The sequence below is a fragment of the Dermochelys coriacea genome, chromosome 14 (genome assembly GCF_009764565.3).
Source record: "Dermochelys coriacea isolate rDerCor1 chromosome 14, rDerCor1.pri.v4, whole genome shotgun sequence".
NCBI classification, from domain to species: Eukaryota; Metazoa; Chordata; order Testudines; family Dermochelyidae; genus Dermochelys; species Dermochelys coriacea.
In genome coordinates, this window is record NC_050081.1 from 13139761 (window position 1) to 13165957 (window position 26197).

The 26197-nt window shown below is 38.7% G+C and overlaps 1 protein-coding gene across 20 annotated transcripts in view; it reads left to right on the forward strand.

The window, feature by feature from the left end:
- The window catches only part of SPAG9 (sperm associated antigen 9), a 101400-nt gene that overhangs the window by 66464 nt on the left and 8739 nt on the right, over window positions 1-26197 (forward strand). For 7 of the 20 annotated variants that reach the window (XM_043497590.1, XM_038370567.2, XM_038370568.2 and 4 more), the window contains 17 exons: window positions 369-499; window positions 3246-3302; window positions 4408-4581; window positions 7122-7251; window positions 7744-7836; window positions 8286-8453; window positions 9330-9501; window positions 11102-11329; window positions 11884-12079; window positions 12933-13055; window positions 13592-13672; window positions 14199-14266; window positions 17149-17297; window positions 18943-19114; window positions 20087-20200; window positions 22226-22264; window positions 23154-23327. In XM_043497590.1, coding sequence (XP_043353525.1) covers window positions 369-499; window positions 3246-3302; window positions 4408-4581; window positions 7122-7251; window positions 7744-7836; window positions 8286-8453; window positions 9330-9501; window positions 11102-11329; window positions 11884-12079; window positions 12933-13055; window positions 13592-13672; window positions 14199-14266; window positions 17149-17297; window positions 18943-19114; window positions 20087-20200; window positions 22226-22264; window positions 23154-23327 — 2269 coding nt within the window. The remainder of the gene's footprint in view (window positions 1-368; window positions 500-3245; window positions 3303-4407; window positions 4582-7121; window positions 7252-7743; window positions 7837-8285; window positions 8454-9329; window positions 9502-11101; window positions 11330-11883; window positions 12080-12932; window positions 13056-13591; window positions 13673-14198; window positions 14267-17148; window positions 17298-18942; window positions 19115-20086; window positions 20201-22225; window positions 22265-23153; window positions 23328-26197) is intronic. The other 13 variants (XM_043497593.1, XM_038370571.2, XM_038370572.2 and 10 more) reach the window with 3 other exon arrangements.

Sequence of the window (26197 nt, forward strand, 5' to 3'; positions counted from 1 at the left end):
AACTTACATGGCTTAATCAAGATATAAACTATTGTCCATGTGGGAAAGAGAAGAAAAGTCGAGGGAAACAAAATGTCAGTTTATTTAGACTAACCTGCTCTAATCCTTTCCTGCCTCCTGTTCCCTTTAGTGACTGGTTTTGACTGGCTATTGATCGATTTCTGGTTCATGGTGTTGTCTTAGGCCTACAGAGCTCAAAACTGTTTGAATCCTGGCTACCCAGCTCTTGCCTTGTGCAGTTCAGTGGCACTTGCAGTCATCCAAGGCACTTGAGCTAATTCCCCTGTTTTCTAAGCAGAAGGTGGTGGCTGACTTCATGCCCCGATATTCCTTTGTAGTACTGTAAGCTTGTTTTTCTGTATATGCAGAGTGATGTTCCCACTGCTCAGAGGAAACGTTTTACCCGTGTTGAAATGGCCCGTGTCCTGATGGAAAGAAATCAATATAAAGAGAGGCTGATGGAGCTTCAGGAAGCCGTGCGATGGACTGAAATGATAAGGCAAGTGACCTAAGATCCTTTGATATTCCTTTCGTATTGTTAGCGGATTGATTTCTGGGGAGCAGTGTGGTGTGGTGGATAGGACGCTGGGTGGTAACTAGGAGACCTGGATTCTATTGCCAGATTTGCCACTGACCTATGGTGACCATGGGCAAGTCACTTCCTCTCTCTGGGCCTCCGTTTACCCTTTTGCTGTTTCTTATCAAATTAGATCCTGATCCCGTAAAGATTTAAGCAAGTATGAAATGCATACCATTGAAGCCAAAGGGACTCCTTTGAGCTTGCAATGTTAAGTGCGTCATAAGTCTTTTCAGCCTTAAACTGTAAAGGTTTTTGGGGCAGGAAGAATTCTCTTGCTGTGTGTTTGTACTCTGGTCTTCTAAGACGGCGTACAAACAATAAAATAAAATTGGTCTGGTCTGTGGCCCAGATATGATCATTAAATCAGAATTGGTTGGTCAGCTCAAGTAAAAGGTAATTACTACACCTTTTTGAAAGGGTGCAAGAATTGTCAAATTTAAGAAATAAAGACTGGGAAATAGAAGCTGCCTGGCTTTCTGGTCAATATCAATACCAGCATGAAGTCCTGAAATTGACAAGATAGACACTGCATTACTTCAGCTGTTGGCTGGACAGACACTCCGTCGCCCTATCTACAGGGACATAAGCCCTAAGCCTTTCATGGAGGTGGAGTTTTGTTGGTGTAGTAGGGGACTTACATCGGTGGGACACGGCTGCAGTGTGTACACTGACATAATTAGGTCGGTGTAAGCTGCCTCACATCGATCTAACTGTGCAGTGTAGACCAGGCCTAAGACTCTATTTAACTTACAATATTGCAGATTCCGCAGTATTAGGTTTTCACTGCAGTTTTGAGAGCAGGAGACCCATTGTGGTGCTGACAGTGGCAGCTGCCCTGGAGCTGAGAGCTGGAGCCCCTGCTGTCACTCCAGGCCCCCGCTCTCAATCCCTGGCAGTCGATGACAGAAAATTTGCAGGAAAACAATAGACTTTATTCCCGCAAATAATAAGGTCCATTATTACTTTTCTGCAATTTTCCATGCAGATTGCAGGTCAGCTGCAATTTTTTGACAATCCTCCTGTAACTTAAGTAGGGCTTTAATTATAACATATTAAGTATGTGAGCTATTTTGACTCCAAAACTTGGTGGGAAAACAGCATTTCCTCAGGTAGGGATGGCTCGTTTTTCCATGGCTACTCTCTGTAATGGAATTCTGCTCCCTCTTTCTTCTTCCTTCCCATACCCAGTAGTTGGCTTGCTTCAGGAAAACGTCATTTTGTCGCCAGCTAAATCCTAAGCAGTAAATTAGACACTGATAAGTAAGTTAAAAACAAACTGCAGGGTTTTGTTTAAAAGGTAGGAATTAAAATTAAAAGTTGAAATCTAAAATTAAAAAGGAAACCCAAGAAAAATCATTGCAGTAAAAAACCCCAAAAACAAGTTATTGCATTTCACCTGGGTGGTTTCTTTATATACATTGTAAGCTCTTTACCCCCAAAATCTTGTCTCTTAAATATGTGAAGAGCACCCACCGCTCTTTTTGAGCTCTCCGTATGTTCTCTCTCCATCACTTCCCTTCCCTCCCTTTGCTTCCTCAGATCCACTGATATCTGTACAAAATTGATTTAAGCACCTTTCTCTCAATTTCCTGTTAAGGAGTCTCTTCTACAAGTTACAGTGGAACCCTGTTTATCTGATCTGGTTGGGAACGGGGCCAGATTGGATGATCAAAAATTTGGACGATCAGGAGAATGGGCAAAGAGATTTCCATCCGTTATTTTAAGATTTGTAGTTGCTTTTAAATTAGCTGGCCCCTCCTGGAAAAGCATTAAAACATACCCCCCTTCTTATCTGTTTATCTACTTAACAGATTATACAGATCCCTAGTTCTTGCAAACAATGTTTTGTTCATGTATTAAAAAGAAAACAGATGTGAGGTTTTTTTAACCATCTGTACACGTATTAATCATTTTTACACTCTTTTTAATCCTGAACATTATAGTGTGTGTTAACATTTTTGTTGCAATTGTCCTGGGCCGCACACCACAGTGGCCCCACAATGTTAAGTTGCATGCTTAAGCTCCCCCTGCCAGGGCACAGGCTATCAGTCCCAGGCGGCAGGGCTGAAGGGTCAGTTGCCCATATACCTGTATGTGTGCTGGTGGTTTGGTTAATACAGAAAGACAGATAATAGAGGTTCAGATATATGGGGTTGTACTCTAATTGATAAAGTACAATGTTCTTTGATTTCTTGTGCTGAAAGTGAACACTAGTTCTTTGTCTTCTCTAAAGATTTGAGAATTATCTCAAATTCTTTAAAACTAGTGTTTAAAAATAAAAAAATAAAAAAAATAAAACCCGCTCCAAACCTGAAAGTTTCCCTTTGCAAAAGGTTGCTTGGAGCAGTATCCACTGCTGTTACTGTGCCTTACAGAATAACACTATAAATAAAACTTATATCTAAGACTAGGAAAGTAAGAATGGAGGGTGCTTATTAACTTACTGAAAGGAGAGCACTCTTCAATTGCAGCTGAGTTTAAATGGGAAAACTAGTCTCTGACTTGAGAGTTTTCTGCATGTATGCAGGTGTTAACACCTTCAACTTCTATCTCCATGACTCAAGACAGAGCCTTATACTTAAATACCAGAGTTTTGTGTATTCCCATATACCTTACCTTTTGTATTATTGCTTATTTAGTAAACTTATTATTCCTTTTTCTTTAGAGCATCAAGAGAAAATCCAGCCATGCAAGAAAAGAAGAGATCAAGCATTTGGCAGTTGTAAGTACTGAAATACAGGCAGATACTGCCAAAAATCTCCAAGTAGTTGATATTAATGCTTTTTGTATGTCAGTTTAATTGTTTTGGGAATAAAGATGTTTAAAGTGCTTCTCTTTTTGGTACCTAGCATGCCAGCTCCGTAAGGCTGATCTCAAAGACAAAATGTGTCATAAGCTGTATCCTATATTGAATGGTTGTGCACTTACTGGAGTTAGAGACTAATGTGCTTCAAAGTAAGGGTACAATATTTTTTTATCAGAAGATGAACCAGATCTAAATACAGTGATTCTGAACATTTTTGTAACCAACTTCAATGATTAAAAAAAAAGAAATTTTGTTTGTGGTTTTGCATATAATTTCAACACTTTATTTTCCCCCTGAAATAATGTTTACTGATTGTTTTGACATTTAACTTAAAGAATAAACATAAACTAAAAAAGGGAGATTAAAAAAAAAAGATTTACAGGGATTTCAACATTTAAGTGTTAATGTTAGTGTTAACTGGTAATACTTCATCTCTGGTCTAGAAGGTTTGTAGGTTCACTGGGCTAGAGGGTTTACATGAATGGAAGATTGTGGATTCACCAGGATTTGGGCTTACCTGCAGTTCCTCACCACACAGCTAATGTACTCTTTTTAAGACTTCTCTTCAACTAAGAACATAAGCTACCTTTTGCCCATTTTGTGGTGGATGTTCAAGTGAAACTTAAGATCCAGTCTTCCTTTAAAGGAAGAGGATGGGATAATACCACTGTTTGTTTGAATTAACATGCCTTTTCTTATTAACACAGGTTCACATTATGGCTGTGTAAGCTATTGCTAAGCACGTAATAGTTGCTCTGTTTGGTTCCACTCCCTTCCAACCATTGTAATACGTTGATTTGAGCAGTGTAGCATGCACAATGCCTTGTGTACAAAATAGGGTGACCAGATGTCCAACTAGTATCAGCACTGTCCTGATATTAGGGGCTTTGTCTTATATAGGTGACCTCTTACCCCTTCTCCCCTCCTGGTCCTGATTTTTCACAGTTATCTGGTCACCTTAGTACAAAAGGAGGTCAGTTTTGTTGGATGCATACAGACTTGTCACACTTTTGTCTTTCAGTTTCAGCAGGCTGTTCAGTTCATCAAGCAATACTGCTAAGAAACCAGAACCACCTGTTAATCTTAAGTATAATGCTCCAACTTCACATATTACTCCATCAGTCAAGAAAAGAAGCAGCACCTTATCTCAACTACCTAGTGACAAATCTAAAGCCTTTGACTTCCTCAGTGAAGAGTAAGATACATTTTTATTTTCCCATTGTAACCTTTATTAATAAACTGATTTGTTCATTTATAATAAATATACAGGTAAAGATTATATCAAGTCACCAGAAAGGCACAGGATAAAAGAAACAATAGCGTTAATGTGAACAGTTAACTGCCAGTATACCCAATTATTTCTTGGAGTGAACATGTCAAAGAAGATGCTCATGAAATCAGCATTATGAAAATTGTGATGTGTAGAGTGATGGCTACATGTAAGAGATGGCATGGGTGACATTGCTATTTTCTAGTGTTGCTCCCTCAAAAAAAATGACCTCTAGGCAATGGAGAAATATTTAGCTCTCAGAAACATGTTTTAAGTACAGTAGAACCTCCCATTTATGAACTCCAGAGTTACAAACTGACCAATCAACCACATACCTCATTTGAAACTGGAGGTATGCAGTCAGGCAGCAGCAGAGATGGGGAAAAAAAGCAAATAGAGTACAGTACCATTAATCGTAAACTACTGAGGAAAGTTTAAAAAAAAAAAAAATTGACAAGGTAAGGAAACTGTTTCTGTGCTCCTTTCATTTAAATTAAGATGGTTAAAAGCAGCGTTTTTCTTCTGCATGGTGATGTTTCAAAGCTATTTTATGTCAATGTTCAGTTGTAAACCTTTGAAAGATCTATAACGTTTTATTCAGTTATGAACATTTCAGTTATGAACAACCTCCATTGTGAAATTTTAAGCTTCTAGTATATGAGCATCATATGACTTTCAACAAAATACTATTCCAACAGTGTCTTTATAATTAATGATATATCTCTACACAAGAAATTTCATAATTAAGGATTATATAATTAAAGGGGAAAATGTTAGTGCTAATAAAAAGATCAATGTATTTCACAGTTTGTAAATTTACAGTAGAAAATATCTTGGATAACAAAATATAATCAAAGCAGTTAAATATTGTACACTTCTAGAGACTTGTTTATATAGCTGATTTGTTCTGGTAATATCCATGCACAAGGAGGTTTTAAGGTAAACAAAGCATTAAAATATTTGATAAATCTAGGAAATTAAAAAGAATCTCTGCATTGTTTAAAAAAATCCAATTTTAGCACCCATCACAGTGTATATATATTGTGATCATAACTAGCACAATAATAAAACAGACAAAATTAGAGACCAGCCAGAACAAAAACATATATTGGTGCTTATGTAATTTATGCCAGTAAAGCTTTTGTTTTACATCAGATGAAATGATTTAAGTGTTGATATGAATTTTGTGTAGAACAGTTTTTTGTGCCAGAAGCTGGGAATGAGTGACAGGATGGATCGCCTGATTACCTGTTTGTTCCCTCTGGGGCACCTGGCACTGGCCACTGTCGCAAAACAGGATACTGGGCTAGATGGACCTTTGGTCTGACCAAGTATGGCCATTCTTGTGTTCACCCTTGCCCTAGCTGGATGCATCTTGCATGCCCACAGGGGACGCTGTCGAGTTGGCCTGTTGCTTCTCTTCTTTTGTTGTATTTACCTGTTAAAAGTAACCAGTAAGGTTACTGTAATTCAAACTTTTTAAAAAAAAAACTATGTACTTGGTGTATTTGACAGCATTTTGTGTACAGTCACTTTCATTTGCCTTTCCCAAGCTCTGCAAAAGGGTGTTTACCAGTAAAAGCAGTGGGAAAGCTAAAAGCTGAAGGGGCAGGGATGGGTCACAGAGGGGGAAAATAGGAAGAGGAAGAAGAGTGGGCTTGACTAGATTGATGATGCTCTCAACTGCTAACAAAACCCTTCCAAATGTGAACAGGAAACCAAAAAACCCTATACATTTTAAGGAACTTAAACTAGTGATGTACTGTTTCTGTGGTCTCTACCAGATAACTGAATCCCCTCTCCTCCTCCTCAAATTGGCAATTTATAGTTCACAGTAGTCTTTGAATATATTCCTTTTTAAGCTCATTGCGAGAAAGCAGAAATAGATTTAATTGTCATAGAATCATAGAACTGTAGGGTTCAGAGAGGTAGCCATGTTAGTCTGTCTTAGCAAAAACGAGGAGTCCTTGTGGCACCTTAGAGACTAACAGATGTATTTGGCCATAAGCTTTTGTGGGCTAGAACCCACTTCATCAGATGCATGGAGTGGAAAATACAGTAGCAGGTATAAATACACAGCACATGAAAAGATGGGAGTTGTCTTACGAAGTGGGAGGTCAGTTTAACGAGACAATTCAATTAACAGTAGTAAATAGTAATACCAAGGGAGGAAAAATCAGTTTTGTAGTGGTAATGAAAACTGTAGGGCTGGAAGGAAGCTCAAGAGATCATTTAGTTCACTGCACTGCACTGAGGCAGGTTAAAATAGAAGTATACCATCCTTGGCTCAGACTAACAAATGTAGCATTTTTTTACTGTAATATCTGTGAAAATAGTTTGAATTATGTTTACCCTCAGTAGTTTAGGGAGCAACTTCTGCTATGGTATACCTACACATTAAAATAACTTATTAGGAGAAGAGGGATGAATTGTATTTGGAAAAAAAAAATCCATTTTTGCTCTAGATCTGAAGCCAATTTAGCCTCACGCAGAGAACAGAAACGAGAACAATACCGCCAAGTGAAAGCACATGTTCAAAAGGAAGATGGTAGAGTGCAAGCTTTTGGCTGGAGTCTGCCTCAAAAATACAAACAGGTATTGTGGTTATGACTTCTTCTAGGGTATTTATCCAGTAACTATTATTTATGGTTATTGTTAAAGTAATAAAGTTCCATAAAACTATGGTGTTTGATGTTAGTATATTATAGCTAGTTGTCAGATAGCTTTTTAAGAAGTCTGCTTTCTGAATTAGTACCTTGAGAAAGCAGCATTAGTTATCCAACTGAAGGACAAGGGCAACTCTGTAGAAAACTTTTTTTTAATAAACTTTAGTAAGACTAGAACATTTAATTTTCAGGAAGGCTGGGATCTCCAGGCTCAGTCCTTTAAAAGAGAATATGATTTCAACTTTATTTAAAAAGGCAATGAATGTTTTTGCTGTATCTTTGTTTCCTTTGAGTGGTGCTGACCAAACTATGGGAAATGAACCAAACCAGCCCCCAGCCATGGCAAAATATTATTCTGTGTGCTGGACAAGGTTCACAAACAATATTTTTTAGGGGAAAGTGACATTTTTTTTCTTTTTAGGTAGCAAATGGTGGTCAGGGTGATAACAAGATGAAGAATTTACCCGTGCCTGTCTATCTGAGACCCTTAGATGAAAAGGATACATCTATGAAGGTAGGACTTCTAGAATTATGAGAATTGGAGGATATAGCCCTTGATGGAGGACAGTGAGACATTGAACTGGTAACTTTCTTGATCTGAAACCTAAAATATTGAATGACTTTTCTTACCTGTTTAGGTAATTAAGCTGGGTGTCTAAAGCAAATGTGTGATACAGAATGCACACTGCAGCAGAATCATACTTATGCAACGTTACACTCATGCTCTTTCTAAAAATTGCCTTCTTAAGAATAATGGATTCATTTTCTCTGCTGCTATGTCTTCCATAAATTGTACTGTAAAAAAATTGTAGTAGACTCCCCTAAAATCAACTTGCATTCTTAACCATGTGCTGGTATTTTCTTGCACTGTTGTATCCTACATAGTTAGTTCCTTTCTTACTTTTATAAGCCAAAAAAGCCAAGTGTGTTGCAAGTGAAAGGCTCAAATTCTTCTCTTTCAAGCTTTGGTGTGCTGTTGGGGTGAACTTATCAGGAGGGAAGACGAGAGATGGAGGCTCTGTGGTGGGTGCCAGTGTATTCTACAATGATGTAGCAGGTTCGGATGCCAATGGGAACAAGCACCGAACAGGATCTCAGAGTAGCTTAGACAGACTAGACCAGGAACTCAAGGTAAGATCAGTTCTGTTATATAATCTTGAATATTTAAGAGCATATTTAAACATTACCTTAAATAATACTTAATTGGTATTCAGTTCCCCTATTCAGCAAAGGATAAGCAAGTTCTCAGGTAGAATTGAAATGATGATCAACACAAAAAAACCTGAGGCTTTGTATTGAATCCACTTACTGAAATCACGTTTTGTCTGATGTTTACAGGCTCTGAGGTAAATCTAAATAAATAGCTAAATATTTGTACACAATCTGTGTAGTTACTTGAGATAGATACCAGCATTGCCAACTTTCACGATTCTATCGTGTCCACCTTTTTTGTGTATTAAAGTTCCAGCTTCTGAAATCAAGAGATTGCACAAGAATCTTTTCATTTTAAAAAAAAGTTTCTATCCTGAATGAGTGCAAGTAAAACATGAAGATTTCCTCAAAGTAGAAAGCAAAGAAAAGTCAACTTACTTTTTAAAATTCTCATGATTTTTCAACTGAATCTCATGATGCTTTGGGGCCTGGCTCAACGATTATTAAACACTTGAAGTTGGCAATACTGAGAGCTTGCAGAAATGTAAATAACTCTTCTTCTGGCACCACCTGTCTTAGATTAGTCACTAGTTAAAACTTACAGTTCTCTGTATAGTTCCATTACTTTTCATTTACTCATGTATGGAACGTAAGTTTTATACCTTCCTGGTGCATCCAGGAAAGGAAGTCCAAGTACACTTTCCTTTTGTTTTGTAATCGTATTAAACGTATGCCTAGCTGTCCAGTATGAGTTTTACATACTATATGGGTATATAACTTTAAAACTGATGCCACCTGCCCCCTTCTAGTATATTAGTACATCCGCTGTTGGTTGGTTTGTTTTTGCTCTTGCAGGAGCAGCAGAAGCAGCTGAAACATCAGGAAGAATTATCCAGTCTAGTTTGGATCTGTACTAGCACACACTCTGCTACAAAAGTGATCATTGTTGATGCTAACCAGCCGGGAAATATCCTAGACAATTTTATTGTTTGCAATTCTCACGTTCTTTGTATTGCTAGCATTCCAGGTAAGAGAATCAGCCTGTCCTTGGTGCCAGTTGACTTCCCTTGGAGTGGTGAGTGTTCATCTCAGAAAATTAGAGCCAGAATATTTTAGACACAACAAGCTAAAAGGATACAAGTTCTGAGATTAATCATCTTGATAAAAATACTGTAGCTGACAGCATAGCAAACAACATAGCTGAGGGGAAACTGGGTTTAATCTTACGTCAGTCCTGTACCAATTTTCTACCACCTCTGATCCTGGAATTGGCCATTATCATAAGTTAGAGAGCCCTTAAAACACCAATTCAGGAATGTGACTTAATAGGACCAATAATCTGGCCCGCTGTCCTCCAATACTCCAGTTTAGAGGTAAATAGTCTCTTCAGTAGTAGGAATATTCCATAGATCTCCACATTCTAAGTATGGTTCTAATTTTATAATAATTATTGAGCCCATAGAGATGTATGATACCTTTTATAAGAGACTATGAGCTCCCTCCCCAAGGAGCTTTATCTTTTAGCATTTAACCAAAGATCCAATTAAGAGACAATAGGTGTGTAGGGAGGGTATAGAAAACTAGATGGATGCTATACTTCAGGAGGTGAGGTTGGTTGCTTTTGTGTGCATCCTGTTAACTCATTTATAAAAATCTATTAAAAATTAGCCACCAGTGGAGGGTTTGTGCTAGTAGGCTTTGAAAAAGAAAGTTCCTTTGAGGTGGAGATTTGAGTGAGAGTGCCAGTGTAGCACAGTAAAATCAAGTGATAGCCTGGAAGCAAGGTATGAAGATGCACATGTGGAGATGAAGGGAGGGTGTGTTTAGACATGAGATTCTGGGAAGAACAGAATGCGCTGGAGACTGTAGAAAGGCAAGTAGAGGAATGGAGTTGTGTAGACCTTGAAAGTCACAGGAAGATGAACTTGCTCTGTTGGAACTGCTTCTTGAATTAGCCTGCATATGATGATTCTTACTATTGGGATTGTCTTGAATGATGTGTATTTTGGCATTAATTCATAGAATCATAGAATATCAGGGTTGGAAGGGACCTCAGGAGATCTAGTCCAACCCCCTGCTCAAAGCAGGACCAATCCCCAGTTTTTGCTCCAGACCCCTAAATGGCCCCCTCAAGGATTGAACTCACAACCCTGGGTTTAGCAGAACAATGGTCAAACCACTGAGCTATCCCTCTCCCTAATTTCAAGCAATGTATCATACAAAACAAAAGCAACATTCTTATCTCTGGAAATGAGCTATTATATGCATAAATTTAAATCAGAACAAACAGAATTAGATGAGTCTGTTAGCATTTTCCCCGTGTTATCAGCATCCGTTTCTACTTTTAACCTGGCTGCAAAGTTTTGCTCAAACAGAAACCTGATGTACAAGGTACAAGCGTGCAGCGCTTCTTTAAATCACTTTGTCCACTTTTAATTTAAAGGATGGTTTAAGATGCCTTTTCATGTTATGTCATTAAAGCAGGTTTTATAGGATGTTCTACTCATGTGACTCTCAGGATCTGTAGACTGTAAATATCTTTTATTGTCTAACTTGGATCTTATTGCTTGATTATGCACTTTTACACTGTATCCAAGAAATTACATGAAGCTTAATCTGCCTTTCAGGGGCTAGAGAAACAGATTATCCTGTAGGAGAGGAAGGGTCACAAGAAACAGACTCCAATCAGGTGGACAGGACCTCTTTGTGTGGAAGTATGACCAGCAACAGCTCAGCAGAAACTGATAGCCTATTAGGAGGAATCACAGTGGTTGGTTGTACTGCAGAGGGTATTACAGGATCTCTCATAACGCAAAATGCTAATGGTGCCTCATCTGTGACAGATAAACAGCCAGGTATGAAAATATTCATCCATGTATGTTTAGAGTTTTAAGTGGGAATACAGGGTAAGTTATCAACAGCATCAACACAAATTGAATAGACCTGCACTGAAGGAAGAGGAGGATGCTAACTTCAGCCTCTGGAGATGTGCTCTGCCACAAGAAGTCAAGTAGTCTCTCTTTGCCTCAGTTCTCCATCTGTAAAATGGTAATAGTATTAGTTCCCTATCTCATAGGGGTGGCAGACTAAATGTCCCAAAGGCTGCGAAGTGTTCAGATGGCAATAGGGATAGCATTAAGTACCTCAGATAGAGAAATAAAATAAGAGGAGAGATGGGTTGAGAGAAACCTGGAGAGAGCGTGCGTTCAGTCAAAAGCTGTCTTTTCATGTCCTTCAATTACATACCCTTTCCTATTTCATATGGGCTATTCAGTGGAAGCTGAAGGAATAGCCTATCACATAGGGAAATAGAAGGCAAAGAATTAATAGTCATTTGCCCATGCACTTGCCACGGTGTCTATACAGAGTGGTGTCAAGTTCATTTTTAACTGAAATATTTGTTTCATAGAAACTGCAGCTGAAAGTCATGTGGTGGATGAAAATGTTCCAACAGCAGAGGAAGCAACGGAGGCGACAGAAGTCAGTGCTGGGTCAGGAGAAGATTTAGCTGATTCAGCCCAAACTGGAGTGTATACAGAGCATGTCTTCACAGACCCTTTGGGGGTGCAGAATACCACAGAGGGTTCCCCAGTATACCAGCCTAGGTACGTGGTCAATGTCCACACCATTAAAATTCATAAATATACCATTTTAGAGTACTATTGAGACACAGGTTCAGATATTTGTAAAACACTTGAGGCCTTCATTTGGAAGGCACTATATAACTGAAGGGTTTCAAGGTGTGTTTGCAGATTAAGCTTTACACAATCGTTATGCAGAATGTCTTGCACCACTTTCTCTAAAGTCATCTTGAGTGAGAATGAAGAGTAGTTTCAATGTAAGTTCATTACGTTTTCTGCGCAGGTACCTCCAAAAGGGAGTTTGTTAATCCTGTGTTTTAACGATTTGTTCCTTTCAACCCACCATTTCAGCAAGCTTGCTGGTGGTCAGCACCTGGTGTACTCATTGGTATCACACTTGCTCTATTATTCATGTCTGTCACTTGGCTCTTCAAATGTGAAGAGCCTCTTTCTCAGTCCAGCCAACTGCTGTGCAGTAGCTGTGACGGTTGAGGGAAAACTTGAATGTAGGAGTCATTAATAAATGTAATAAAAAAAAGTGGGAACATTTCTGAGATTTTTCAAGGCCTTCAGCTATTCACATGTATGGTTCCGCCTGGTGTGTGTATGTATGGGAGCAGAATAATGGGGCTGAATGCAATTTCTCATTCCTTGTAAGAGGTAGATATCGTCATGAAATAATTGACTCTAAAAAGGTGTTCATTTCATTTGTATAGTTGCTATACTTAATGGGATTCTTACTCTGCTTTAGATATACTTCTAATACACTGGATATTTAAACATTTAACAGCTTTGAACTTGGTATCTGGGTTGTAGTCTGAGCAGTCTGTGTGCATTTGTTCTGACTATTTTTTATCATTTTACCGTTTTTTCTCAGTAGTGAGTCAGACTTGTGTAAAGATGTGGTAGAATTGCCAAATGAGCAAGATCTAGTGAGAGAAGAAGCACAGAAAATGAGCAGCCTTTTACCTACAATGTGGCTTGGAGCACAGAATGGATGGTAAGAAAATGCTAATTATAAAACTACTAAATTAAATAAGAAAGCAAGGAAGAAAATTCTGAACCAAAGCTGCAGAAGTACCTTTCAGTGTGCCTTATAGTGTCTTGGCATTATAGAACATAGGGAATGTATCATTCTGTAGTATAATATACTGTAGTATATATTGTAGGAGTTTAACAAATATATCTTTTTCAAAACAAAATTAAACCGTTATCTCTGACATGTCTCTCTAGAAAAGGCTTTTTTTTATTGAAAGAAATATGGTACTATCTGAGGATTGTGTAGTGCTGAATATCAGATCACTAGGAACATTTACTATCCCAGTTACAGACTCTGTGGATGGATGTTTAGTAATGTTTTGGGCAGCCAGTGGGTTAGCTGTAGCAATGCTGCAGTTATCAGTGAGATAATATTTTTTTCTCCTAGTTAAAGCTTTACTCTGGACAAAATTGATTAAAATTATTGTATTATCTCTGAGACATTAACATGGTGTTGAAGTATTCATGTTTTAATTCATCCCGATTATGTCCTTGCAGCTTGTATGTTCATTCTTCAGTGGCCCAGTGGAGGAAATGTATTCATGCCATTAAACTTAAAGATTCTATTCTCAGTATTGTGTAAGTTGCCTGAAATAATGTTTTGTAAATTTTGCTAGTTTAAAGTAAATCGTTATTATAGATTATGTAGATTTCCACTCTGAGTTCATTGAGACAGTAGTTAAAAAGCTAAATTTCTTTATTCTTTTGGGGAAGATGGAGAGGTGGGTTAAGTCAGCATAGTGAGGAGCAGGGAAATAAAGGGGATTTTATGGATACTGAAATATCAAGGGTATTTCCAGGTTTTGGGGACTCGTATAAAGAGGAAACTATAATTTTCCTAGAGATGCGTCCTACATACTTATTTAGCTAATGTATTACTATCAGTTTTCTGTTTTCAGCCTGTGCGTATTACAGCCCCTTCGGTTCAATCAACCATTTTCTAAAAATCAGAGAACTGTATATTTAGGAGCAAATGAGAATTTCATTTGTAAAATTATGCTGAACTGTAAAATTATATTTACTGTAAAATGTCCTATTTAGATTTTTATATTGATAATACGAATTAAACACTAATGAGATACTTTTGCCTCCTTTCTTTTCCCAGACATGTAAAAGGAATAGTGTTAGTTGCACTAGCTGATGGAACATTAGCCATATTTCACAGAGGAGTTGGTAAGCATTCTGCTGAACGATCTTAAACAGAATCAGTGACCGTACAGAGATGTTTCATGATAGAAACTGAGTAAATAAAATGCATCATTTTACTTTGAAAATGAATGCACTGAATTATCTGATTTTTGCAAACAGTGTTAATACAACAAGCATTTCCAGTCTCTTTAATGTTTTGTGTATCTTGTCAAACTAATTTGTTAGCATTTTGGTTGATGAAGTGTAGCATTAGATATGTTCAGGCCAACTTATTTTACAGTAATTAGGAATTCCCCTGTTCTCCCTTTCTTTCTAGTAGATAGCCAAGAAGTTCTCCTACTTGGAATCACCACCATGGATCCTCACTCTGAAGTTCTTCTGAGCTGCCTCCAGGACTGTGGAGTAATTGAAATTTTGAATTATAGGTACAGTAAGTAAAGCGCATGCATTAAGCCAGTCGACCCCCTGCCTGTATCTCCATCATTGTTACGCACCCTTTCAGTACAGATTTTTTCAGTCAGCTGGGTCATCTGAACTCCATGTTGGTTTCACTCATGCCTGTCTCTAGTTCAAGTTCTGCTTTCTTTTAAAAGATAAACTTAACATTAGCTTGGTTTGTTTTTCCTTTAGTTGGGTATTGTGGTGTTGAGGCTGGTCTTCGGAGACTTGTTTGTCATAGAATGCTTAATGCCCTTACTTGAAAACAGGGTTTGTCATATTTAGGCCCCCGCTATACTTTTGAGAACTGTATATATTAAACCTTGCTTATCTATTGATCCTGGCCACACTGTGTAGCTGAATCTAGTTCTTGTCAAAATCCGTATTTTATGTTGTCACACTTCTTCCCACCTCTGAGCAGTGAGATTGCTTATTTCTGTCTTATGCCAATGCTGATATCAGGTCATAAATATAGGACAGTTTTTTACTGCCACTTGTGTCCAAAGTTAAGGCTTTTTGAACGTTGTTATATATTTTCTGCCTTGAATCCTTAGCCATGTAAAGGCCAACATTCTGACTTGTTCTGCAAGACCTTTCTGTTAACTTCAAATGGTAGAAACCATCCATCAGTTCAGAAGACCTTTGCACGATAGAAGCACTAAAAAATACACTCTGGGAGTTAATATATTTCCCTTTGAAATCAAAGGAATCGGAAGTCTTCTAACTGGAAGTTGTCCTTGTCTCATGAATTTCTGGAAGCTTTTTATTATCCAGTCTCACTTCATCAAGCTTGCATCTTCCTCTCTAAATTTAGCATTGCTGCAGAGGTTTCAGATACATAATCCAGAGCTGTAAGTAATCTCCATAACAATTCATAACTGGTCTGTCTGTCATAGAGGTCTATTTTTAGTTGCAGGCCCTTGGTGGGATCAGGTTTTTCCTCTTGTTCTCCACTCTTTTCCTTAAAACGTTCACATTGATTTAGATCCTCCATACAACTTTAGTTTAGTCTTCCAGGCTCTTTGAGTATTTGTGAGACTTGCTTCTAGGAGGATAGCCTTCTTTTTTTTTTTCCTTTCTTTTTTCTGACTATTATGTTGGCCAGAAAAGTCTCGTCCCATCAATTATTTTTCCATAAAAAAAACATTGTTCTTATTAATGGCATTTGAGGAAAGTGAGGGCTTACTCTGAATTCTACAGAAACCAATCCACTGTCCTTCTGGTTTGTTGTTAAAAACTCATTCATATTTTGGGCAGAAGATGGGAGAGCTGGGGAAGTCTCTATATACAAGCTATGTAGCACAAGCTACTTAATTATCAAAGCAGAACAGATTTTAGGTTATTCTGCCCATTAGTCATGTCTACAAGATACACAATATACCCCTGCCTCTTTGTGAGCATTAGTAGTTGGTCGTGGCTGCCATCATTAACGTCTTTCTAATAATATTGTTTCTGAAAATCTGTATTCAATATTCTCAGCCCTACCATTCCTGGACAGGCACTGTTTCTCAATCTTCTGAGTAAGGTTCGGTATGGGAGATCTCAAATAGGAGAGAAGGGGGTGTTACTTACCAGTAATTGGAATTCTCCTGTTGGATCATCACCACAGGTTCCTTGCTTATTTGCTGTCTTCCTTGTGGCACTTCGGATCTTTGTGATCAGCTTCTAACAGAATTAAGCAGGCATGCAGCACTGACGCAAATACAGGGAAAGGCTCAACTGGCTTGATACTGATACTCTCGCTTTAGATACCTAAAATTCCAATGGCTACAGGGTCCTTGAAGGATCTCAGGTATATGTCAAAGAATGATGATCTTTGGAGGCGATTAACCTAGAGGAGAACTCCAGTTAATGGTGAGTGATGTCGTATGTGCTATTTTAAAAAAAAAAAAAAAAAAAAAAAAAAAAGCACACAGATAGTAGGCAGCATTTAAAGATGTCATAACACACTTTAGAGAACATAGGGGATAACCTTAGTGCACTGGCCAGCATTTCCATACTCAAACAGCTAATATTCTGTGCTATGTGTAGGCTGGTGCTCATTGTACCTGTTATATGCCTATCCAAGCAATGCATTTAGCAGTATGTAACTGCTTTTTAAAATGCTTTGGCATGCTTTGACTGAGTCACTATCTACAAACATCACATTCTGTAAGAACAAAAATTGCACTTATTTCCTTAGACAATAACAGTCCCACACTTAATTGTTTCAGTTTAATGGAAAGTATAACTCTGAATTTGAATTGACTTTTCAAATAGTGTCTATCATAACTTAATATGAATAACACTCTTCTAAAAGGTTTCAGATGAAGTGGGTTTTAGCCCACAAAAGCTTATGCCCAAATTTGTTAGTCTCTAAGATGCCACAAGGATTCCTCGTTTTTACTCTTCTAAAAGTAGAGATGTAGCATTTTAAAAGCAAATATGCATGCAAATTAACCTCTGAATTATTCCTGTTTGTTTTGAAGATGGTCAGTGGGACTTGACAAACTATCACCTCTTAGACCTGGGCCGACCTCATCACTCCATCCGATGCATGACTGTTGTACATGATAAAGTCTGGTGTGGCTACAGGAACAAAATCTATGTTGTTCAACCAAAGGCCATGAAAATAGAGGCAAGTTAAAACAGTCTTTAGTTAAATTATAATTAATTTTTTTGCCATTGTCTTTTTGTCTAAACACCCTCCTCCCACACCCAATTTTTTTCATGGATCCTGAGAAGACATTTTTCATCAGCACGGAAACAAGCCATCATTAACACATTATCTTTTTGGAGAGAAATTAGTCAAATATCTTCTAAAATTCAACGTTAATATTTCACATTGTGGTTTTAAAAAAGCAGCTTTTTTTGCTTTGAGTATAAAACTTATCCCACATCTGTTTTTAAAAGTGATTGAAATTAATACATCAGTTTTTGTGGAATCTGTGCATCAACCCCTCCTCTCCCTGAACAGATCCTATGAAATAAAACCTGGTAACCAACCAGCTTCTGCGGTGCCTAGAGGGGGAGTGCACAATATACTGCGTTTTGTGGTCTTCCACGGAGCCTCTTCTAGGATTTGGCTTTCCATACTTGTATTTCTAGGGAATGGATTTTTTTTTAACTTGTAGTATTAGGAGGGCGTTTGGCATCCAGTTCAAGCAAATTTTAAAATTTACCTAGAGGTCTAAGCTGCTGTTTCTGCAGTGCCCTACATGTACATGGCATGTTTCATATACAAGAAATAGCCAGCATAGGTGACTAGGGATTTTAGGTGCTTTAGTTTTTGGGTGCCTAACCTGAGACCACACTAAAGGATCTTGATTTTTAGAGGCTGAGCGCTCAGCACCTCTGGAAAACCAGGTTTCTTTAAAGTGTCTCAAGTTGGGCTCTGAAAATCACTAATCACTCTGGAAATCTTGGCCAAGATCCTTGCTCAGAGCATCTTGCAATCTATTAGGCAATATATGGGAAAAGGAAGTGAAGAGCAGAAGGAATTGATGCAGCCTCATCTGAATGCTTATTGTTGCGGTTTGGCATGCATCTTGTAGCTCCAGGATTATTTGGTATGTTATGTTTATTTAATTTAGGGATCGGCAGCCTTTCAGAATTGGTGTGCCGAGTCTTCATTTATTCACTCTAATTTAAGGTTTCGTGTGCCAGTAATACATGAACGTTTTTAGAAGGTCTCTTTCTATAAGTCTGTGATATATAACTAAACTATTGTTGTATGTAAAGTAAATAAGGTTTTTAAAATGTTTAAGAATGTTCATTTAAAATTAAATTAAAATGCAGAGCCCCCCGCCGCCGACCCGGGCAGTGTGAGTGCCACTGAAAATCAGCTCGCATGCCATAGGTTGCCTACCCTTGATTTAATTGTACACAAGAGGACAAGATAGCAGTGGAAAGAGCCAGATAATTTTTAGGCAAATGTCTCAAACTGTATCAGCGAACCTAATTACAAAAATATAAATATATTTTTGATCTCTCTGTCTCGCGTGCTCGCTCGCTCTCTCTCTCTCTCTCTCTCTCTCTCTCTCTCTCTCTCTCTCTCTACCGAGAAAGGTTGGTAGATCATAATGGCTCATAAATGGGGATGCAGTAGCAAATGACTGTAGAGATGTATGTTGCGAGACACTATGCCAAGCCTTGACAAAACATACTCGGGCAAGGTTAGTAGCTTGTCGGAAAAGTTACCAATATTTATAAGATCTGGCTGAGAAGAGAGATTATCTTGTCTTTTTCATGATCAATCTAATTCAAAGTACAATCTTCCATAGAAATCGTTTGATGCACACCCAAGGAAAGAGAGCCAAGTGAGACAGCTTGCCTGGGTGGGTGATGGGGTGTGGGTCTCTATTCGTTTGGATTCCACGCTCCGACTCTATCACGCACACACATATCAGCATCTACAAGATGTGGACATTGAACCCTATGTAAGCAAAATGCTAGGTAAGTTGCTGTTGAATAAAATTAACCATAGTGTTTTTTTCATTCCTGTTACTTGAATCTCCTTTTATCTACCATGGAGCTTGTCTCAACCAAAGAAGAAACTTAAAACAAGACATCAAAAGCCTATGGTGGCATAGAATTTAACTTCCCCAACACATCTGATTCTACTGTCACTAGTCAAACAGTCTGATACTGACTATAGAGAATCGTGGTCCTTTTGGTTCAATCTCCTGATCTTAAGGACACTGCGGACAACCATTAGGAATTTAGAACTATTTAGGAAGACAAGATGGTAGTGGGAAGAAGTATATGAAGCCCCTGAGATTTTGCAGCCTGTAAATGTGGGAGGAGGCTGTAGGTTGCCTAGAAAAGTTGTCATGTACTTATGGGGGAGAATACTGAGGCAAAACTTCAGATAATTTGCATCTCATAAAACTGAATACCTGTTTTCTGATTTTTGCTACCATTTTTTTTCCCCAGATAGCTCTAATTAATATTAATCTTTGAGATTTACTTCTGTTTTATCACCCCCCCCCCCAAAATAGTATTGTTTTTTAGCTAGCCAGGAAAAATACGGTGTCAGAGGTCTTTGAACTTGTCTTTAAGTTAAACTCCTTGTTTTGGGTAGGTCATTGCCTTTGCCTTGTAAGCCCAGAAGCATTTTACTGTAACGTGCAGCATTAAAAAATCATGACATTGTTTAAAATTAACTGCTTATCAGTATAGTATTTTATTCCTTACAAAATCAAGATTAGACTAGAGCACAGGCCTGGAAATTGGCCCACATGAGTTCCCTCTCTAGATTCAGTGCGACTTTGGACACAACCATTATGCCTTGGTTCTATGTAAAATGGGGACATTCCCCTCATCTCATGTGGATGTTGAAGTTATAAAATGCTCTGAGCTCCCTAGAAATACAGATGATTATTATTGGTGCCCAGAATTTTTACTAAAGCGTTTGTTTTGTTTTAGGTACTGGAAAACTAGGGTTCTCATTTGTGAGAATCACAGCTCTTATGGTGTCTTGTAATCGTTTGTGGGTGGGGACAGGAAATGGTGTCATCATCTCCATTCCATTAACAGAAAGTAAGTAAAATGTGAATGAATGTCTGTAACTGAATACCAAAAACAGTCAATGAAAGTACTGTAGAAATAAGACTAAAATATGAAGTGTCATCCATGAGTTTGGTAAAGGATATAGCTACACTTATCTCCAGATTTCAATCTGCTCCAGGTTAGTAAATATCTGAGGGCTTTTTAGCCTGCATAAAATGGATTGGTACCATTTGGTCCATCTCTGAGCAGACATCTCTCCGTATAAAACGCTTCATCCCAAAGGCCCTCTTGGAATGCCAGGGATTGGATGGACACTAGGACTTGTACCCTTAAAGAATGTCGGAATGTTGGCAGTGATCTGTATAAGTTTGATAGTGCTGCCTGTGTTGCACCGCTTGCGAATAGAGGATTTCAGCTTTTCAGTCATGACAATTTGGCACATCCCATGAGCTCTAAATTCACATTTTAAAACTTATTTTGGCAGTAAAGGTATAGTTAACACAAGTCAAATGGCCTTGTTTTCTCAGTATCCAACACAATCGATAATGTCTCCTTGGTGTCCGTGACTAGATGGGGTGAAACTGAGCTGCTTTTAAAGGCCATTGCACCAGGGTATATGAGTTGTAACCACATTTTTCAAATAGAGGAGTTCAGTGGTGGATAAAATTCAGCCACTGGTTATTCAAAAAGTCTGTATGCTTAAAAAAAAGTTGAGTTTTTGCCATATGCTGGTGGGACATGTAAAAATGAAATACTTGCATTCTAGGAAAAGCAGTTAGCCTTTATAAAGGCTAATAGAACTATCAACCTCCTCTCCTTCCCCCCCCTTCCCTCCCTCAAGAAATAAACCACTGTTAATTCAAGTGCTATGAATGACAATTTTGTCTTGAAATCCAAACATCTATTTAAATTCATTCCCTAAAATTTTGACCAAAAAAAAAGCTCCCCACTAGAGACTTCATTGATTAAATTTGCATCAAAGCTTTTAATAACAGAAAATGCTTGAAGAAAGGTTTCTGAAAGGAAAAGCTGGCAACTTTAAATATAGTATCAATTGTGATGTTAAACATCCTACTGTATAAGATTTTTAAGGTTTGACTGTAAATCAATCCTGAGGAAGATCTTTCTTTTAAATTTGCTGGTGGTAAATCTTCATGTCTTAATTCCTTTAAGAGCACATGCATTGTTTCTCATACTGTTCCATTACATTGATCATCCATTAAGTAATTGTTTGGTTTTTTTGCATTGCATTTTTGTATTGAGCAGACATAAACACTTAAAATCATAACGAGTTTTGAAATAGTTACATCAGGCTTCCAAAAATTAAATAGTTGCACTTAGCTTATAGCAAAGTCAGTTTTTTAAAAGTTTGGTGGGGATTTTCCTTTTGGAATACTGTGAACCTAAAAAAGGATCCTATCAACGCTGGTAGGCTTAATTTTAGGTCTAATGTTCTGGTTCATGAACACAATGATGCTTCTGTCCCTGCTTTGTACTTATGAGTAGGCAGGATTTTGTAAATTTCAGTACCCTGCCATTGTAAATGTTCGTGATTACAAGAACAGACCACGTAGCTCGCATGCATACACAGCTACAAACAAGGTCTGTTGGTGAGTTGATGAGCTGGACATCTTATCTCGCATGCATAGTAGTCACTTTCTAGAGCTGATGGATTTTTCAGGGTGAGGAAGAAATATTAAAACAATGTTTAATTATACATTGTTTTGCCCATCAGTTTTGATAGTGTCCATTTAAGAAGAGAGAGAAAGGGGAAACTTTACTATTTAATGATGTAACTTAACAATAATAAAAATATCACATTAAAGTGACATGGACTTCATTGACCATTTATCCTGAAACCATAAAACAAGATATTGTTCTTGATTACTTTTATTGAATCTTCTTTAATTAACTAGGTTTTTAACTTATGTTAGGAGCTAAAATCTAAAATGCTGTCTTATCAAATACTCAAACATGAAAGTGGCAGGTTCTCATTAATCCTTCTCCTCTACTGTCATACCTATCCATTTCCCCTTTCCTCCTTTCTCACTTTAGCTGTAATCCTCCACCAGGGACGTTTACTGGGGCTGAGGGGTAAGTGCAGATCCTGAACAAAAATTTATTTTCAGGCTTCTAATAGCCACTTTGAGGCTGTTTCCCACTTCTATAGATTGACCCTTTGTATGTTCCTCAATGTTTTTCCACTCAGTTACTGCATTGCAGCAGTTTTATGTTTGCTAAATGGCCACCAATCTGCTCAGCAGTTGAGTGTATCATCCTGTGTTGCAGCTGAACTTTCATACAGACTGTTTTTCTTCCAGCCAATAATTTGATACCATATCTCATAACTTTGTCATTAATCCACATCGTTGACTTTGTCTCATTACAAATCACATTTCTTTCACCCCTTTGATAGTCTTTGGAATGGAGATGGCTTGTCTGTCTAGCATGAATAAGAAGCACTTTTCTGTCAGTGGATTTTAAATCATCCCAGCAAAAACTGAAGTGTTTATAATGGTGTAGCTGCTTTATGCCCGCCCACAGCTGATTATTTTTAGTGGGGTTTGTGCTGGCAATAGGATACCCTATCATCACAGATGCTAAGGAAATCTTCCTTTAACATTTTAATTTAGTTATATATTTGAATGATTTAGGATTTGTTCATTGAGACATCAATTAGATGTATTGTGTATTAAAGATATTTTTCCTTCATGAATTTAGGGTTTTTTAAAAAGTAAATCTTAAGACAATTATGCTAGACGAATAAGAATCCTACTCCATTTTGTGATGTACTTCAAATAACCAAGCATGCAGTCTTATTTTTTCTTTCCAGCTCTGTCCTGAATTGGCATTTCTGCCCTTCTGTTCCATTTTATCTGAATTGGCTTTAGCTTTTAGATAGTACCATAAAGTTTCTTAACAAATAACCACTTCTACAGACTGAATTTTCAAGTGGAAAACATTTTTGTTTTCTTTTTTACAGCTAATAAAACAGCAGGCTCTGGAACCCGTCCTGGGAGCGTTATACGTGTATATGGGGATGAAAACAGTGATAAAGTGACTCCTGGAACATTCATACCATATTGTTCAATGGCACACGCACAACTTTGCTTTCATGGGCATCGTGATGCTGTTAAGTTTTTTGTTGCAGTACCTGGTAAGCTCTGTATTCCTGTTTTTAAAATGTGGGGTTTTGCCTTTTTTTAGATCTCTGCTCCGTGGATGCAGTGTTGAGATAGGCGGAGCCAATGTGAGGGGGAAAACCCCATATTCAGAAATGGGCTTCTGATTTGGATTCTAGGCTTCAAACCATAGTGCATTTGGAGAGAGACCTCCTTGCTTTTGAGATGGTGGGTCAGCATTTCAGTTCAGAAAGCCCCACCCTGTTTAATGGTACGAGAATTGTCTGCTTGGTAGTGGAGAAAATGCTTTGCTTTCATCTGGGAGGAGATGCCATGCAGGGGTGAAGAAGGGAGGAGTTGAGCACTTAGCTATTAAAAAGGTAGTGAAATGAATTGGTTGATGGTTACAGCTGTGATGTAAGAATTTGGCACTAGCCAGCCCAGTTCCTGTCCTCAAGGGACGTCCTGTATGAATGAAGCACAATTGATAGAGAATGCCCCATTGTGTAAAATCTTGGTTCAAAAAGTCAAGCCCACTTTTTTTTAGAAACTAGAATGCCAGATGCATGCCCATATTGAATGTGCATACACACAGACGAGTTGGCCCCAGGAAGGCAGGAGTTAGATTATTTGCTTTAAAAGGTGACAGTGCTTTAATGATATGTAAAGAGTTCCAATTGTTCTGCTCTTTTTTCTAAAGTCACTGTTGAAATTGGTTTTAACTGTTGTACTGAAACAGAATTGGCTTTACACTTTAGTATCAAGTAACCAAACTAGACTTGTTGCATTCTTTAATTAATTTACACTAAACAAATTATTCATACCCAAATTCAAGCAACCTGCATCAATTTTTCCTCTCCCTAAAACGAGGGGAGTAAAACACAAGATATATGCGAATATACTCTACCCATGTTTTGCTTCAAGCCTTTCACGAGAAACTGAACCTGTTTGGATTAGATGTTCCTTAGAAAGAGACTGTTTGTTCACTGGTATTCCAGTTTGCCTTAGACCATTTCTCTCCTCCTGTTCAGCAATAAGTTTACTATCAGCATTATAGCTCTACCAGTCAGGAAGCAGCAGATGTGATTTGACAAGTGAGTGGTTAAAAAGAGATCTTTCTGTCTGTCCAATCAAACTGTTCAGATGGAAGCTAAAATTCTATGAGCACTGGTTCCTGTGTGTTTTCCACAGATGGGTACATGTGCACCCAAGACCAGAAAATCTTGCAAGTAGTGTCTCTTGGTCCACACCTGCACACTAGAGCTCCCCAGGCTCAGTACTGAGGGTATAAAGGGAGGTGCAGACTGACCGCCTCTCCAGTTCCTTCTTATTGCCACATAGCCTGAGCTGGAATTCTCTGTCTGAAGCTAACTTTGCAGGGTCTTTATCTGTAAACATAATGGCATATAGAGTTTAGTGGTTTGTCATCTCTTTATAATTAGTGTAAATTAGTTTTCCTGACTTCAGGGACCCTTTCCATTTCCCTCCTTACGGGAAGGACTGTGCCCAGAGTTCTGGGGTTCAAGAATTGTTTTCTCTGCCTTGCTCCTTCTCGGCCAGTGATGACCACCAGTGCTGTCTTTGCTGCCTTGGGGGAGGCCCATGTCTCCTCCAAGTGCAGTATCTGCTGCTCCTTCTCTCCCCAGGCCCAAGTAAGATGAGAGCAAGTACCTTCTGTAGAAAGCCATGAGACCCCAGTCAGATCCAGGCTGGGGAGAGCCCTCCACACAATACATTGGCCTCAGCCCTCAAGCATCTCCGCTCTAAGTACAAGCTCCAAAGCAGAGGCCAGATCTGATAAAAACCAAAGACCTGTCCTCTCATGAGAGTAATGGATACTGACACAGAAACAGATCCCTTTCAGTGATCTGCTCCCAAGAGAGAGGATCCCACCTGACTCCTTCCAAATTGGGTGGGTCCTTGTACTCAGGTCCTAAAGACTTTAGATCCACTTAATCCTCCTGACCGCAAGGATCCAATGTTACCAATTCAGTACCAGCTAGTAAGCCAAAAAATCGCCATCACCAGCACTGGCCAAGAGCTCCAGATGGGACTCTTTTTTCCTCCAACAGTACCAGCCCAATCTCATAAGGACCCACCAACTACTAAGCCTGTGGATGTGCCTGTTCCGACAGTACCAACTCCTGGGATCCCTCGTGCTCAGGAATGGACTGAGAGTTAACCTCCCTGGAGGATATCTTCACCTTCCCATAGCCACATTTTGCTCTGCTTTCAGGTCCAGTCCTTCCGAGAGACATTTCAACACCAGAAAAGGAATCCACCTTGAGGAACAAGAGCTGCTCTCCTGCTCTGTCCACAAGCCGGTGTCTCCATCCACCAGCATCAACGGTACCACAGATGGAACTGGATCTCACCATTTCATCAGCTGAATCTGATATTCAGGACAAACCATTGCCCCCACAAAGGACCAGACAAGGCTTCTAGACTGTCCTGAATCCATTCTTTGACCAGATGATTACCCTCCCAGGAACTGCTGGTACCTGATGTCTTGCCACTCCCCTCAACTAGCCTTCAAACCATCATACTGGCCCTGTTGGGGTCCATGGATCACTACGCACAGCACCCTGGATCCATGAAAGAGTTTCACCAGCTGCCTTCTCCTAGGCAACAGCAACTGGCTCTACCAGCATATGAGGAGGAGTAGGAGGACGTTGAGCTGGATCTACTGGTATCAGGGTACTGACAAGCATATCCTCCTCCTCCCTGATGAAGCAATCACCCCATCCCCACCTAATGCCACCTAAAACCTCTTGCAGTGGGTGGCAACTGAACTTTAGATCCCATTTGAGGAAGCTCATGACAGACCATAAGTTTTTGGATATACTATAAACCACATAGCTCTCCTAGTAAATGAGGCTATTGTGGCACTAGCCATGGTGATATG